Raw genomic sequence first — 15,151 nt, 5'->3', positions numbered from 1 at the left:
GTAATCTTCACGAGGTCGCAAATCAATGCAATCTGGTGTTCCTAACGATGTGTGCCTGATGAAAATACAAAAGGAGGCTCTTCTCGCTAACGCATGCCCAGGAATCAAGCCAAGCCAAGCCACACACTACGACGTACAGAGAAGGTAAGGTGATAGTGGCTGAAGATGACTTTGAAAGGATTGCAAGAGACTTCTCAGAGCAGCGAAAGTCGCATGCGGAACGTGGAGGACGTTTGGACGGGAAGAGAGGGAGGAGCCAAGTCATCGACCGAGGTTCGGATGCTAGCGTGACATCAGGCTACAAGCGTGCAAGTGTGAGCGGCCGGTTCATCATCCATGTTCACGACTTCCTTTCACCACGCCTTACAAACAATCCCACACCACGACGCGTCGCCGCATAAGAGAGGAGCTGTGTATCACGTCATGTATCCCAACATCCTATCAGGGGACTAACGCACGGATACCATCAAAGTCGCCAGGCTCTATCCACCAGAGCACGACTGACGGCGCATCAATCTACCATCACAACAACAATGGCTGGCGAAGATGGTCCACTAGTACCGTCGTCCTCATCGCGTAGGTAGCAATGGCTGCCGGGTGTGTTGGAGACGTATGTTGACTCCTCAGTCAGACAGACTGCCCACTGTCTCCGCTTCCCAGGCCCTTCAGAACCTCTATGCTCGCGGCGCCCGCGCAGTATCGACAGGCATCTCACAACTTGACAAGGTCCTCTCTGTGCCAAGCCTCCCGGGCCATGATGCTCCCGGAGGTTATTTGCGCGGGAAGGTGACAGAGATCTTCGGCCCGTCCGGCGTAGGCAAGACATCATTTGGGTAAATGTGGCCGGCTTGCGACCTGCAGCTTCCCTTGGACATGGTGACTGAAGTGGTTCCAGGATACAGGCCGCCGTCTCTGCATTGCGCGAGGGTCAACAGGTGGTGTGGGTTGGTACGTATGAACTGGTGGCGAGCTCCGAGGTCAGCGCACCGTAATTGCTCTACATTTGAAGTCTGACAAATAGCAGACGCTGCCTGTGCACCTCTTGTCAGAGAACGCCTCGATAGTGTACTCGAGAGCAGCAAAGGAGATGGACACTCCCGTGAGCCTGGAACCGATCCGGCGCCAACCTCTACAGGCGTTGGAGATGAATTGTGCAGCCGCTTCCATTACTTCGCAGCGCCAACGCTTGCGCATCTTCTAGCGCTCTTCGTGCATTCGCCTGCCTCGTTCCCGCCTCAAGACACGAGCCTTGTCGTTGTGGATTCGCTCGCGACCCTCGTCGATAACGCGTACCCCCGCAACCCAGATGCCCGTATGGCCAGGGTCAAGACAGAGCAGTCGCGATGGGCTGCAGGTCGTAGATTTGCCATCATAAATGAACTGATCTCAACATTCGCAAGGTTCGCTGCAACGCACGACATTGCACTGCTCCTTACAAGCCAGACTATTACCCGGATTCGAGGTGCGTCAAGAGCAGTCTTGGTGCCTGCCATGTCTGGCGTAGAGTGGGAGAACGGCATTTCCACTCGGTTGGTCCTCTTCAGAGACTGGGCGCCGGGTGAGAGCACGAAGAACAAATCAGAGGTCGCCCGACTGCGTCGAGCGCGATTTGTGGGCCTTACAAAGGCCAATGGTGTAGCCCTGGCAGAAGAAGGTGGTGTGGGCAACGTCGTGGCTTTCACGATCGAGCATGTAAGTCAATCTATCGCGCAGCAAGTCCAACTTTCCCGCGACCCAAGCGCTCCTGCATACACATGTCCCGCTGACCAATGACAGTCTGGACTTCAGCACTTGAACATTTCTGCAGACAATATCACAGCTCCAGTCACCTCTTCCCCTCATGCGCGACCGCCTAAAAGGCCTGCATCAGAGATTGACGAGGACTCTGGTGAGGAGCCGAACTCTGATGAGCTCTATGGTTGGATAGAAGATGACGAGGTTGCGGCAGAAGGACTCTTGATTGATGATTTACCTATCATTGATGAGGATGGCAGAGCAGGAACTTGCCTCGAGGTCGTGACAGAAGGACGCAGCAAGAAGGTAGCACGGACTACAACGGTGTGATTCTGAATCCTTGAAGGCATCCTTCATTCCTTCTCGCAAAGCAGCCACATCTAGCTTGTAGCTGTCCTGTTCTGGTGCTTCCCGGACGACCACAACTGAGTCCGGGTAAGCTCGTATGTCTCTTCACCATTTTCCTTGTGCGAAACTCTTGGACAAGCTGACCTGTGTCAGACTATATCTTAGAGCCCAGACCGATGATACAGGGCACCCACGGCCCATAGGACCGGTCCTCGCTATCGAGCCGTGTGGGGTCTTCGGACCCCGGATTGATCTACCAGACTGCGACCCCACAACCACGTACTTGCATAAGCAACTATTAGGAAGCTCTTACTGTGTACATGAGTAGTCATCTGTGTCGGCAGCTCGCGATCCAAGACCGCTCTTATCGTATCGTGGCTTCTATCCTCGCAATTCTTCCGGCAATTAGGCGCCCGCATCCTGTCTCGCCCTCGTTGCACCCCGCATTGAATGTCTCCAATCCTTTCGTTTCGCCACACTGGCGGTAAATTCTAGGTATGCGGGCCGAGAAGCAGCAAAAAGCAAGTACAGAATGCCTGCGTCTCAACCAACCTTTTGCACCTGCATATGCCAGGCCAGGACTTGGGAGCGCACCAGCTGCACGCAGGCATCGGGGAACCAGGGCATTGGGTGTAGTCACCGGTAAAACTCTCGCGTTGCTCACACGCATGCGCTTCTGTGGCGTGCACATTCTGGGGTCAGCGGGGTGAAATGGGATGCCTGGGCGTGGGGGAAAGCCGCCCATGTATATTGCTCATGAGACGTTTCAGACATGCAACGTGAAGTGCGTAGCGAAGCCAGCTGACGTCGCAACGGGAGACGTTTACGAAAGCAGGCGGAGCGACTCTGGGTACGAGGTCAAGCCACATATGCACACTCGGCTGTGGTGATATCGAAGAGGCGTTACCATTTCCCCACGGACACCGGGGAAACACCCGATCGCCATGGGCGCAAAAGGTTGCGTGTTGACATGAGTGCTTGCGACGACTTCCCTCTTTGATAATGGCAAGGAGCGCCATCAATAGCAATGTGCTCATCCACATTGTACTTGACCGCCACATGACCCTTCGCACTGAAACCCGCACGCGCTAGCATCGCCATGGCGTTGCTCGCTCCATCCCAATGGTGCATCACAACACCCCCTTTTTCCGTACATTAACCCATTCCTGTTTGTTTTTTTGGGGGGGGAGTTTGTTTTTTTGCGTGATCCAACCAACACATCACACCACACCTTGCCCACGATGGTTTGCCTAATCGCTGGCTGGAGTTGCCGTGCGATTGGCTGATTCTGCTCCCCCCCTTGCCCTTGTCATACAGAAGCTGTCTCTCTCTATCAGCCTTGCACATCCCGATGATGCCTACCACCACCCCCGCGCTTCTCTGCAATGAGGAATCCCCACATGGCTTTGCGTGCTGGATGTTGTTGGGGGGCTTGCGAGATGATCGGTGATGCGTGTGGTGTGCGTGCGGTGTGTAGTCTTCTGTCTGCGGCTCGTAGTACGTAGTGAATAGTGAATAGCAGCAGCGCTAGGACTATACAGCATTACACAGTACATCCTGTACCCCTCCCCCCCCCCCGTCCCCCTAAGACAATCTGGCTGAACGGAAGCCGGAGTAGAAGGAGAGGTAGATGAAAGTGAAGGGGAGTCGGTGTATAGAGTACAAGGGGGTTTTCGTCGTTCCAGGGTACCGTATCCCTTTTGCCTTTAGCGAGCTGTGGTATTGGTATTGTCGGTGTTAATGTCATTGTCACTGTCACTGTCACTGTCGGACCCAGAGTGGGGTGATGCTTGCCCGGCGTATAGATGTGTACAGTATATATGCATGTTGTGGGAGAGTGAGGAGTGAGACATGTTGTCACACCACATCACCGTCTCCATATGCTGAAATCTGTCAGGCTGTAATAGTGCGCGGTGATTCGTTCGCGGTTGGCAGTCACTAGACACTAGTGCGTGAGCGCGAGTTAGGTAGGTAGATGGGTAGGTAGATGGGTAGGTAGCTAGGTAGCTGACTGATGTGGGAGTAGGAGTGGGGGATTGGAGGGAGGGGAGGGGAGGGGCAGGACTGGACTGGACTGGGTGGATTGGGTCTATTTTGGGGTTCGAGGGGAACACGGCAAGGAAGGGGTGAGGAGAGGGTGGAAAGGGGGAAGGAGAGGGTGGAAAGGGGGAAGGAGAGGAAAAGGAAGCAATGCTAGGGGTGGGGGGAAAGGCGAGAAACGGGTTTCATTTCATACATTCTTCACATCATTCCCATCCATCCTACCCACACATCATTCCCATCCAACGTACCCACACCCCATCCACATACCCATACCCACAATACACAATCATCCCATCCCCCCAGCTACAAAGACTCACCACCGCAGTACACGACAAGCACAAAAGCTTCTCAAACACTGCTTCTTTTCTTTTTTGCTTTTTGCTTTTTGCTTTTTTGCCTTGTCGAGAGTCGAAAGTGTAGATGGTGTGAGCGTGAATGGAAACAGGGGGTAGCTACTCTATAGGAAAGAGAGGTGTGTAGCGTTTGCTGGGTATAGTATCCGCTTTTTGTAAAAATTACACATCATACATCACACATCACACAGTCGATTATTGACTGGCGTGCATCAGTTTGTCCCGTGAAAAAAGGCCCGTGGTCTTCAAAGACGAATATACAGCAGAGTGCATCACTCTCCCTTTATCACAGCAACTCCACACATTACGCTACGGTACATCACCTCTCACCTTACTTCACCCCCACCAGCCCAAAAACCCCAGACAGGAAAGGGAAATACAAGCAACAAGGCCTGTCCAGTCGAACCGGCAGTGTGCGAGCCAGGGGTGGTGGGGGGTTGTTGAATAGTTGACCAACGGATGAAGAAAAAAAGAAAAAGGAGATGACATGACCTACTGACATGTCATGTCTATAATCTACGGGGAAGACAAGGGCATGGAAACAGGAAAGACTGGATGGGGGAAGCCAGGAATGCGTATGGGGGCGGGATACCTGATTTGGGGGGAGCCGGGCCAGGTTGGTGGGGGAGGGAGAGGATCGACGTTTGGTTGATCGCGCTGTTTGGGGGAGGGTAGGGTGACGTGGGTATTGTACAATACAAAAGATAGGCATGGTGTAGAGTACCCTACGTTTCCGAGACACACGCACACGGTAGCCGCGGCAATGGCATAGAGAAGCCGCTGTCAACTGTGCGGGAGAGGAATGTGTTTATCCTCGGTTATGAATGGCATCGATCGGGTGAGGCCAGGTGGGTTGGTTGGGTTTTGGACAGCCAGGCCAACCCAGCATGCCCGGCCCTTGCTTGGCGCTGATACCGTGCTGCTGCTGCCTATGGTAGACAGAAGACCGTACCTACTGTGCAGCACAACAAACATGAACAAGCCCCCAACGACGATGGTTACGCGATCAGCATCGGGCTAGAACACGACACTATGCGGGTGGCCGGCTTCCCATTTATATATGTGGGGTATCATGACATCAGCCCCCTTTACTGGGGTATGTGTGTGCGTATGCGTATCTGTGGCCATGAGTGTGGGCAACGAAGGGGGGAAAAAGGAAAAGCATCCAAAAAACGATGCCAAGGTGCGGATGCGGCAGCGCATCTTCAGCCGAAACAGGCGGCAGCGAGGACGACGACGACGACGACGACGACGATGACAACGATGACAACAACAACGTCATCCCGCTGCTATGCCCCTGGATCGGATCGTCCTGGGAAGGGGGGGCAGATTGGGACAGCGTGATTGGATGTTGCGGGGCGCCCCGACGTTTGACATTGGATGTGTGTGTGTGAAAGTGTGTGGTGAGCGAGATTGTGCGGGGACCCCAAGAAGCTTGTTCTGGCTTGCGTTGAGATAACACACCGATTTGGCCCCGGCAGGCGAGGCGGATTGGGCGTGTCCCGTTGGAAGAGAAAGAGGGGCTGAAGGCGACGCGTAACCTGCCATTTACAGCGGTGTGAAGGGTAGCAACGAGGGCGAACGTGATCGCCGGCCTGGCGAGGTCGGGGAATGCGGACAGGGCTGGTGTGCTGCGGGTTGTTGTCTGCACATATGCACGCAATACTGTGTGTGTGTGTGTGTGTGTGTGTCATGGAATGGTAAGGTGAGGTGATGTGAGGTGAGAGGAGAGGAGCCGAGCCGAGTGAGGGACTGGGGGCGTGGTGTGGAGTGGAGTTTTTCAGAGTTTTCTTCTTCTTTGCTCTACGCATTCCATTTGTTGGGCTCTGAGCCTGCATTTCTTGGATAACCCTTTTTCATTATCAGCCGGGTGAGACTGTGCATGATCGTGGCGGGAAATCCAAAGCATGTATGCTAGTGGCGGCAGTCTTGTTCCGAGCACTGATGAGGGGGAAGAAGGGGGAGGAGGTCAAAGTGCAGGTGAAATTGGAGGACAGCCGAAGTGTGCTCGGCGGCTGACGAGGCTGACTCACCACGATGGTCCATTGTGGAGACCCTTACTGTACCTACTACGATGTAGGAGTACGAGTACAGTAGATAGGACAAGCACAGCAAGTACCCAAGTCCGTGTCTGGACGGGCGATGCGATGATGGATGATGCGTGGAAGATATCGTCGCTGTTCCATGCTCTGGCCTTGCACTTCCAATCAGGCGTACCTTGCATGAGGGCTAGACTACATGGACACCTCGGCCGCCGCCAACGACCCATCATGGCCATGGATGAGGCTCATGAGGCTAATGCGCCACCCTAACCTAGCTTCCCTCGGAGTCTGCATCCCATTGGGAGGCGCCTTGGTCTCCGACTTCCCCCGATCCTCCCCATTTTTTTTTGGCATGTGAGAGAGAGAGAGTGAGAGTGAGAGTGAGAGAGAGAGAGAGTGAGAGTGAGAGAGAGAGAGAAGAAAGTGAGAGAGAGGCCACAAAGGGTTTGCGCCTTGGCCGGCCTGTGAAATTTCTCTTTGTACCCGGCACAAAGCGTCAAGCGTCCCCCAGTTTTTTTCTTTGGCAGCAAGAATGGGTGAAGAGCGGGGCGAGCTATTGAGTGGCTGAGCGTCTAGGGTAACCCTCTTATGAAGGTACGCAGGATTGTCAATTTTTTTTTCTTTCTAGAAGCCAGGGAGATAAGAATAGCGGAGCCCTACTATGACTATTTTTTCTTCTTTTGCAACCTCGGTGTAGCATTGAACATTTTTTGTGCATGAGCTCTTGTGACACCCAACGGAAATCACCCTCCTCATGTTACGCTTCGCCGATGCTGAGAGCGCAATCGTCTTGTACCAAGGGCATGGGCGTCGTACCATCGGGGCCACCGGTCCGTTGCAAGACCAGAAGCAAAAGGTTCCCCACAATCTTTCTTGCGAGCCCAGCACAGGGGCAGAGGAACGACTGGGCTTTCCCGCTGCGGCCTGGTGATGTTGGCATGTACTGTAAGTAGGTACGTAGGCATGGTAGGTACTCGGATGCAGTGCCTTGTGTGGCTGGACCGGCCACAAAGAAGACTACCTTCACGCCATACACAAGGGAACCTCTCTGCAGGAAAAATAGGGAAAAAGGAAAAGGAAGAAGCTGGACGGGTAGCATTTTGCCGGCATCGTGGGTCGGACAAAGTGTCGTCGGCTGAGCAGGCCGTGCGTTGGTTCACCGACTTGACCCTCCTCATTTGTGTGTCCGGGAAGAGGCATCGATGGCGGGCCGTAGCGGAGGGGAGGGTGGATGATGTGATGTGCGGTGCCAGTTGTGCAGCCTCCTATGGCATCCACACCCTCTCCGCACAGGAGCACGCAGAAGCTCGCAGCACCTCTCGCAGCAGCCTGCAGTCGATGCACCATGGCCGTCGTGCTTGGAGGTGCTGAAGCGAGCCCCCTGTCTTGGGATGGCTATGGATGGCTTGCCTGCGCACCTGTTCCCGTTCCCGTCTTTTGCTTTTTTCCTGCGCTTGGAGGCTTGGACGACCCCAGGAATGCTCTCCCCCACAGTATCAAGGGAGTCGACGGTCAGCCCAGCCTACCGTGCAACTCGATCAGGAGTCAGTGGGTAAATCAGCTGCGTGTTGGATTGCCTCCTTGGTCCTCTGCACGCAGCCAATAGAGAAGAGAGTGTGGCAGCACCGTGGGAGAGGTTGCCCCGTCTCTCCTCTCTCCCCACGACTGCGATACTCTAGATACCAGGCTTGCAGCTTTACTGGACTCGGCTTCCCAGATGCGTCACACATGCCAGGCCAGTGAGGAGGCAGCATCACGCTTTGTCTAGGTAGATGGAGGAGGAGGAGGAGGAGGAGCTGTGAAGAAAATGTTGTCTCTGCTGCTCAGGCACGACGTGGTACCATAGTAACGCAGTTGCCTCGTACTCTCACAGCGTCTCGGCCGAAACAGCAGGGGGGGCAACAAAAGGCTGTTTGACGGCCAAGGGGAAGCAGCCAATATACTCTACCCAAGGTATATCCTAACTGCCGTTATAGAGTAACAGCATTGGGCGAGTACGTCGCAGCAGACAGCTTCTGGGCGAGGGCGAGGACAGTACTGTGGAATAGAGATTTGGTACCTAACCGTATAGTAGAACCCCAGATAAGTGACGTCTCCAGTCTCCTGTCCCTCCCAGTCCCTCCAGTCCCCCCAGTCCCCCCCGGGTCCCCCCATACAGAGCCAGCTGGCCCCCTTATCTCTCTCCCCCAGCTTTAGCCCACAGCCACACTGCGTTGGAGTCAGCTCATCTGCAACGTTGCACCATCTGACCCGACTGCCTCACTCTTACGCATCCACATCCACCACGCAGTCCACCGACGGACAAGACTAGACTACTTGTACACTCCTCTCGACGAGACGCGAGGCGAAAATAGATTACGGCGGGCAAGGCAGGACGTGTTGGAACCATGGACCCTTGGGTTGCTTAGAGGAGGGAAGGGGGAAGGCGGAGGGGTGCCGCTGCTGATACACGTTGCTGCATTCTCCACAGCCTCACCTGCCATTAGCCAGCCCACTGCCACACACACACACACACACACACACACACATCGCCGTCCTCAGCACCTTGGTAGGGCGGTACGCTCGCCGACACTCACCGCTACGGGATTTAGTTTTTTTTTTCTTAATCCTTACAGGACGGACGCAAATTTCAGTCTCTGCCCTGTGCAGCAATGGAATTACGTCGTTCGGCCCAACACAAAGTGAGGAAGGGCGGGTCCACATGTGGTGAGGGAAATCGTCGTCATCGCCCTCCATCGTGATCATCGTGACTCCAGAGGGTACAACGTGCGCCTCTGCTGCTGCTGCTGACTTGACAGCGGAGAGAGGAACGACGAGCACAACCTACCCTCGTCAGTACATAACAGTAGCCATGTGCAGTACCTAGCATCCCACACTACATTGCATACAGCATTCTGGCCGCCCCTGCCAAATAGTAATCGAGGTAGAGTAGCAAGTATGGTCCTCTACACTTTGGGGGGGGGGGAGTCATTCGTGCGCGGCCCCTCGTATGCACCGTACCTTCTGTGAGCGAGCAGCCAGCAATCTCCCACTCGCTCCTCTCGCCACCTCTCGGTGTGTGCTCTGGTAGATACTATTAGGGCATACTCGGTACGTACTGTAGTAGTAGTAGCTAACAGTAATACGCCACGCCAGAGGAGGCTGGCTGGCTTGACTCCTCCTCCTAGTACTTCTCCTTCTCCTCCACCCTCTCCCTCTTCCCTGCAACACCCCAGTGCCTCCGCTACCAAGCCTCCACAGGACCAGAGGTACAAGACACTATGTACTCTATGTACCTACCTACCTACACACAGTATAGTCTATAGTCGTATAGTAGAGTGATTGCTTTTGGAGAGAGAGAGGGGGGGGGTCCTTTTGGTGGACAGGCCCGCTTTCCTGATACGGGTGTACGAGTCGCGGACGCCCGAGTGGCTGCCAAGACATGTTGGCGCACCGCGTTTCTTTGGCCGCTGGGTTTTCCCCTTGTGCCGAAGCCTGCTCCCTGCTCGCTCGCTCCTTCCCTCCCCCCCCTCCCAGCTCTTTCCCCCCCCTCCCAGCTCTTTCCCCCCCCGCCCCACACACCCCTGCTCCTCCTTGCTCCTTCCTGCTCGCTCCGGCATATCCTCGCCCGCGTCAGCACAGACTCGGCCCTGGCAAGCCACCCTCTCTTTCTGCGCTGCTCTCTGGGACCCCCACACGTCCGCCCAGCCAAAGCTGATCCATACATATATCCGCGCCCCCCATCGTCCCCCTTCCCCCAACTTTTCTACTCTCGGTCACATGCAATCCTCCACATCATCGCCAGGTTTCGCCAACCTGCTCAACCCCGACACTGCCCCTGCCACGCCGACTAGCCACCACCGCCAACAGCAACAGCAACAGCAACTGCAACAGCACCAACACTCGCCCTCACCCACCATCACTACGCCCACCATCATTACACCGTCGTCCATGGCTACCGCTACCGTGAGCCTCATGGCGCCCCTACTGCAAAATGCCCCACAGCAGCCTCAGGAAGAGAACCGTCAGGACCTGCCCCGGCCCTACAAGTGCCCGCTCTGCGAAAAGGCCTTTCACCGTCTGGAGCACCAGACCCGTCACATCCGCACGCACACTGGCGAAAAGCCACATGCCTGCTCCTTCCCCGGTTGCACAAAGCGCTTCTCTCGCTCGGACGAGCTCACCAGGTAGGATGGCAATGCCACCCAGACGCTCCTCTCCTGCCCAGTACACTGGCTAACCATCCACCATAGACACTCAAGAATACACAACAACCCCAACTCGCGGCGGGGCAAGGGCCAGCAACATGCTGCTGCTCACCAGGCCGCTGTACAGGCCGTCCAGCAAGGCCTCATGGACCCTGCCCCAAGCGGCCTCACCCACATGATGCCACCGCCATCGAAGCCCATTTCACGCAGTGCACCGACCTCCCAGCTCGGCTCGCCCAATGTGTCTCCACCGCATTCCTTTTCCACCTACTCACCCAGCACGGGCAACGACCTGGCAGCGTACCACCAAGGCAGCAGCTCTGGATACAACAGCAACACATCGAGCCCCAGCGGCCTCTCGCGTCCCATGGATCTGCTCGCGGATGCTGCCTCGAGACTAGAACAGCGCCCTGGCCACTTCTCGCACTCGAGCCGACACCACCTGACCAGCGGCTACCATCCATATCAAAGTCGCCTTCCTGGCCTTGCACAGTACGCCTACTCATCGCAGCCCATGTCAAGATCGCACTCGCACGAAGACGACGATCCTTATTCGCACAGAATGACCAAGAAGTCAAGACCGGGCTCGCCCATGTCAACAGCCCCGCCTTCACCCACCTTCTCACATGATTCCGCCAGCCCAACTCCTGATCACACTCCTCTCGCAACTCCTGCACACTCTCCCCGACTACGCCCACACGGTTTCCATGATCTCCAGCTCCCCCACTTGCGTCACTTGAGCCTAAACCAAAACTTTTCGCCCGCTCTTGCGCCCATGGAGCCATCGACGGACCGTGAGCAGCCCTACATCCCCAGTCAAACCAACGGCATGAGCATTGGCGACATCATCGCGAAACCAGACGGTGCGCAGCGCAAGTTGCCTGTGCCCCTTCCCAAGGTCGCCGTGCAAGATTTGCTCAATGGACCAAGCAACAGCGGATTTTCGTCTGGAAACTCGTCGACGGCCGCTTCGTTGGCGGGCGAGGACTTGTCGCATCGCACCTAGACCACTCTCGACCCAATAGCATGTATCGGCGTTACTGGCAGCATAGTAGCAACATTCGTCCTTTTTCTCTTTAGCGAGCGTTGAATCCTGATTGGGAGCGATAGACATGGGGCACAATTACGAGGGCATATCACGACCTGTTTTGTTTTTCCACAAATCCCACACCGTCCCCGATAGAAAACATTCTTCTTTTTGTACTTGTTTTTTTTTCCTCATGCCGGACTTCATACCCCCCGCAACTCCATTGGCGGTTTTGTATACGTTCCACACTCTGCCATTTTGGGCGACTTTGTTTTTTTTTACGGGGAGCCAAAAGTGTGGGGGAGGAGAGGAGGGGGGGGCCTTGCCCTTATTGGCAGGCGAGGGAAATGGATCGGATGAGATGGCGTAACACATACTCGATGGTGGTTGGAACCCCCCCAGCTCAGCTCAGCTCAGCGCAGCGCAGCGCGTAATTCCAAACAAATTCCCACTCCTGCAAAATGTGCGCTTTTTGCTTGCATGCAATTACGAAATGGTTATGCGATGGTGACATGGCCTGGCCTGTCTTGTCATGCCCTGGCCTGTCCCGTCAAACCTTGTCCTGTCGTGTTCGTGTTCTTGTTCTGTCTTTCGCTCGACACCCTTGATACTTTGCACTGCACTGCTCACGGTGATCTATTTTGACTTTTGACCGCATGGAGGTGACGTGATTGACACAGCCCTGGTTGATGGCAAGCAAGCGATGATCGGACATGGATGAGAATGCTTGGGCAAGTGTGTGTGTGTTGGAGGGAAACAGAAGACGCAAGACGGAAGAGTGAAGACTACAGTAAAGGATAGAGAATATAGTAGAGAGGGTACAGTGTCCAACTGACACAAGCGATGGGAGAGTATGGTGTAGTGTATACTACTATTGGTGAAAAGTGCGTTTGTTATACATTGCAAATGTACGATACTGTTACATCTGGATTCTTAGATTCTGGTTGAGTACATGAATACGGTACATGATCACTACTACTACATACCGTACATGAATCCAAACTACACAACCCACTGACACAACAACAAGAAAGGTTTCCCCCCCTCCCACTCCGCACAACTCCACACAAACACAACACGCACACATTCCCCCCCTCCCCTCCCCCCAAGCGCAAAATTTTCGAGTTTAAACTTTGCGGTGTATATGTATGTGAGACACCGCCAGTTCACCGAGTTTGTGCCCCGACTCCGCTTGGCTCCGGGAATCGGGTTTCAGGTTGTGGTGTGTTGGATGGAAGTGTTGGTGTTTAAAGATTTCTGGAATGGGATGGATGGATGGATGTTTACTATCTCTAGTAGCGCAGTCTGCCATCTCCTTCGTCCTCGATTTGGGTACTCAGCACGGATACAATGGAAACAAGACACAGAGAGGGAGAAACAGCACGCTACATCCCCCCCCCCCCCCTGCCCTCCTCCTCCTTCTCCTCTCCTGGGGTCGAGGCCACTTACTGTGTAGGCCCGAGGGAAAAGGGACAGGGGCGTACGTGTTTGTGTGTTGTGCACAGCACAGCACAGCGTCCAGAGTGTGTGTGAGTAGAGTACCGGTACGGTAACCTATGGAACCAACCCATCCATTCCGATTCCGTCCAGGCCAGCAATTTCCGCGACGATAGCCGCAATCCCTGTTGCTGATCTATCGTTGTCGTGTGGGGTGGTGGGGAGGGGTATGTCAGAAGTGGGTTTCTTTTCCTGGTTTCTTTTTTATTACGGTTTTGCTTGTTAGCGGGTGGTGGGGTGGGCATGTTGCGTGTATAGTGGTTTTCTTTTCTTGTGTGGATGGTGCAGAGGGGGGGGGTTTTTTGGGTCATGATGGGGGTGCATGGAGTGCATGGGGAGCTGTGATCGTGATACTTGTGCAAAGGCATTTTTTTTTGCAGTGTCTGACTATGGGCTATGGGGCTAGTGTACGGTAGGGTGCGAGATATAGTCTTACTATACTTCTATACCTACCCGACAGAGCATCAGTGTCAGCTGGGTGTCACGGTGTGTCACAGCAAGTCTCCCGGATACTAATCACGCTCAGGCAATGCGATCTGAGATTACTCGCTCAAAGGAAAAAAAAAGGTCGCATTAGTGATCGATGATGGCGACGATGATGGCGACAAAGTAAGTCCTACTGGTGCGACTGGGCATGCACCCCAGACTTTTTCTCCTGCACTCCACAAAAAAAACCACCAGCAGCGAGCATCCCATCCAATACAGCCATCCCCTCTCTCCTCTAGCCCATATGCAACGACGATCAGTTTCTTTCACCCTCTCTCGTCTTCTCTTTCTCAACCCCCTCACACATACTACCTACCGTGTCACACAACACCTGTCACCACCACATGTACGGTACCTACATCGGTACCCCTCTCAACAAAGTATCTGGGCCCGACTCCAAACCGGCAGGTCTACCGGAGAGATTTCCGCCAACGTATTCACGTACGTAAAGATGGGCGCTAGAGCCATTAGTCGCTTTTTTCCTTCTCTTGCGGGCACGCGCGTTTGTGGGATGGGATGATGGGGAGGGGTAAGGTTGTCGGGCCGGCATGGCGCGCGTGTAGAGTACGGTCTTGGTGTGGTGGTATTTTGGTTTTGTTATCTGGGGGAGATTACTCCGAGCTAGCCACCTTCTACATGTGTTGAAGGTTTGGAGAGGAAAGAGAACGGGAGTGCTCCGGATACAAAGGGCAAGCTGGGTGGGCACTCGACTCTGTTACTGCGCATGCATTCCGACGGGCAAATGTGGTATCGATCGATGATTGAGGACGAGGATGTCTAAAAGTAGGTTGGAGAGCAGGTGGGGGCATCATCATGTCTGGTCGGCGCTTTTTTCCTCTTTCTCTCTCCCTCTCACATGCGCATTGCCTTCTCCAGTCTTGCTCTCTCTCTCTGCTCGGTGTTGTTCTGTGTGCCCATGGACCATGTGCTGTTGCATGATGAGGACCGTGAAGAACGGTCATGCCGAGCGATTTGATGGTTTTAATTTTGGTATATACCTCATTTGACTCGAGGGGCCAACCCGGGACTGTGGAGATAATCTTCTCAACGGGTCTTTTGGTTGACTGAACTTGGGCGAGGGCGGCGAGTTGTGGAGATAACCTGGGTACATTGGCACTATAGTACGTACATAGGCATAGGCCAGGTATCAGATAGACTTGCCCCCCCCCCTTGACCGTCCCCACGGCCAATCTGCGTGCGATCCGAAGCATCGTGGGCACACTAGAGCTTGCCTGCTTCCCCATGACGTCTTTTCAGCTAAACCGCATAATCTGCTTGGCATGAACAAAACATCTGCTACCGTTTGCTCGGCGATGCCCGCCCTGTGAAAAGCAAAAGATAAGGGGAGGGGGAGAAGCAATGCAGATTGGGAAAAGGAAGCGCAGAGTACTACTCTACTAGACCGAAACCTTCGCCAGCTGATACTTGCATAGA

General features: G+C 54.6%; 8 protein-coding genes across 8 annotated transcripts; 7 read left to right on the top strand and 1 right to left on the bottom strand.

The window, feature by feature from the left end:
• Positions 1–25: 25 nt before the first annotated feature.
• Positions 26–401, top strand: IAQ61_002309 (uncharacterized protein; the record flags this gene model as incomplete). Its single annotated transcript, XM_066095494.1, has 2 exons — positions 26–49; positions 102–401. The coding sequence occupies 2 exons, from the start codon at positions 26–28 to the stop codon at positions 399–401; spliced, it is 324 nt and encodes a 107-aa protein (XP_065954330.1).
• A 132-nt stretch (positions 402–533) lies between these two features.
• On the top strand, positions 534–2,064 carry IAQ61_002308 (uncharacterized protein; the record flags this gene model as incomplete). The annotated part of the gene is made up of 5 exons (XM_003834149.1): positions 534–576; positions 632–833; positions 896–948; positions 1,025–1,692; positions 1,777–2,064. 5 exons carry the CDS (start codon positions 534–536, stop codon positions 2,062–2,064), a joined length of 1,254 nt encoding a protein of 417 aa, XP_003834197.1.
• Positions 2,065–2,985: 921 nt separating this feature from the next.
• Positions 2,986–3,183, bottom strand: IAQ61_002307 (uncharacterized protein; the record flags this gene model as incomplete). Its single annotated transcript, XM_066095493.1, has 1 exon — positions 2,986–3,183. The coding sequence occupies one exon, from the start codon at positions 3,181–3,183 to the stop codon at positions 2,986–2,988; it is 198 nt and encodes a 65-aa protein (XP_065954329.1).
• A 2,470-nt stretch (positions 3,184–5,653) lies between these two features.
• Positions 5,654–5,872, top strand: IAQ61_002306 (uncharacterized protein; the record flags this gene model as incomplete). Its single annotated transcript, XM_066095492.1, has 1 exon — positions 5,654–5,872. The coding sequence occupies one exon, from the start codon at positions 5,654–5,656 to the stop codon at positions 5,870–5,872; it is 219 nt and encodes a 72-aa protein (XP_065954328.1).
• Positions 5,873–6,385: 513 nt separating this feature from the next.
• Positions 6,386–6,790, top strand: IAQ61_002305 (uncharacterized protein; the record flags this gene model as incomplete). Its single annotated transcript, XM_066095491.1, has 1 exon — positions 6,386–6,790. One exon carries the CDS (start codon positions 6,386–6,388, stop codon positions 6,788–6,790), a length of 405 nt encoding a protein of 134 aa, XP_065954327.1.
• A 1,023-nt stretch (positions 6,791–7,813) lies between these two features.
• On the top strand, positions 7,814–8,831 carry IAQ61_002304 (uncharacterized protein; the record flags this gene model as incomplete). The annotated part of the gene is made up of 2 exons (XM_066095490.1): positions 7,814–8,072; positions 8,637–8,831. The coding sequence occupies exons 1-2, from the start codon at positions 7,866–7,868 to the stop codon at positions 8,829–8,831; spliced, it is 402 nt and encodes a 133-aa protein (XP_065954326.1). The 5' UTR covers positions 7,814–7,865.
• Positions 8,832–10,141: 1,310 nt separating this feature from the next.
• IAQ61_002303 (uncharacterized protein) lies at positions 10,142–12,750 on the top strand (the record flags this gene model as incomplete). The annotated part of the gene is made up of 2 exons (XM_066095489.1): positions 10,142–10,686; positions 10,753–12,750. Coding segments are annotated over 2 exons (1,506 nt in total), but the record flags the coding sequence as incomplete, so codon positions are not given.
• A 1,206-nt stretch (positions 12,751–13,956) lies between these two features.
• On the top strand, positions 13,957–14,498 carry IAQ61_002302 (uncharacterized protein; the record flags this gene model as incomplete). The annotated part of the gene is made up of 2 exons (XM_003834142.2): positions 13,957–14,158; positions 14,365–14,498. Coding segments are annotated over 2 exons (336 nt in total), but the record flags the coding sequence as incomplete, so codon positions are not given.
• Between the last annotated feature and the right edge of the window lie 653 nt (positions 14,499–15,151).

This window comes from Plenodomus lingam, assembly GCF_022343315.1.
Source record: "Plenodomus lingam strain CAN1 chromosome Unknown contig_14, whole genome shotgun sequence".
Lineage (NCBI taxonomy): Eukaryota > Fungi > Ascomycota > Dothideomycetes > Pleosporales > Leptosphaeriaceae > Plenodomus > Plenodomus lingam.
Note: the sequence above shows the minus strand (reverse complement) of the source record. Positions and strands in the feature narration are given on the sequence as shown.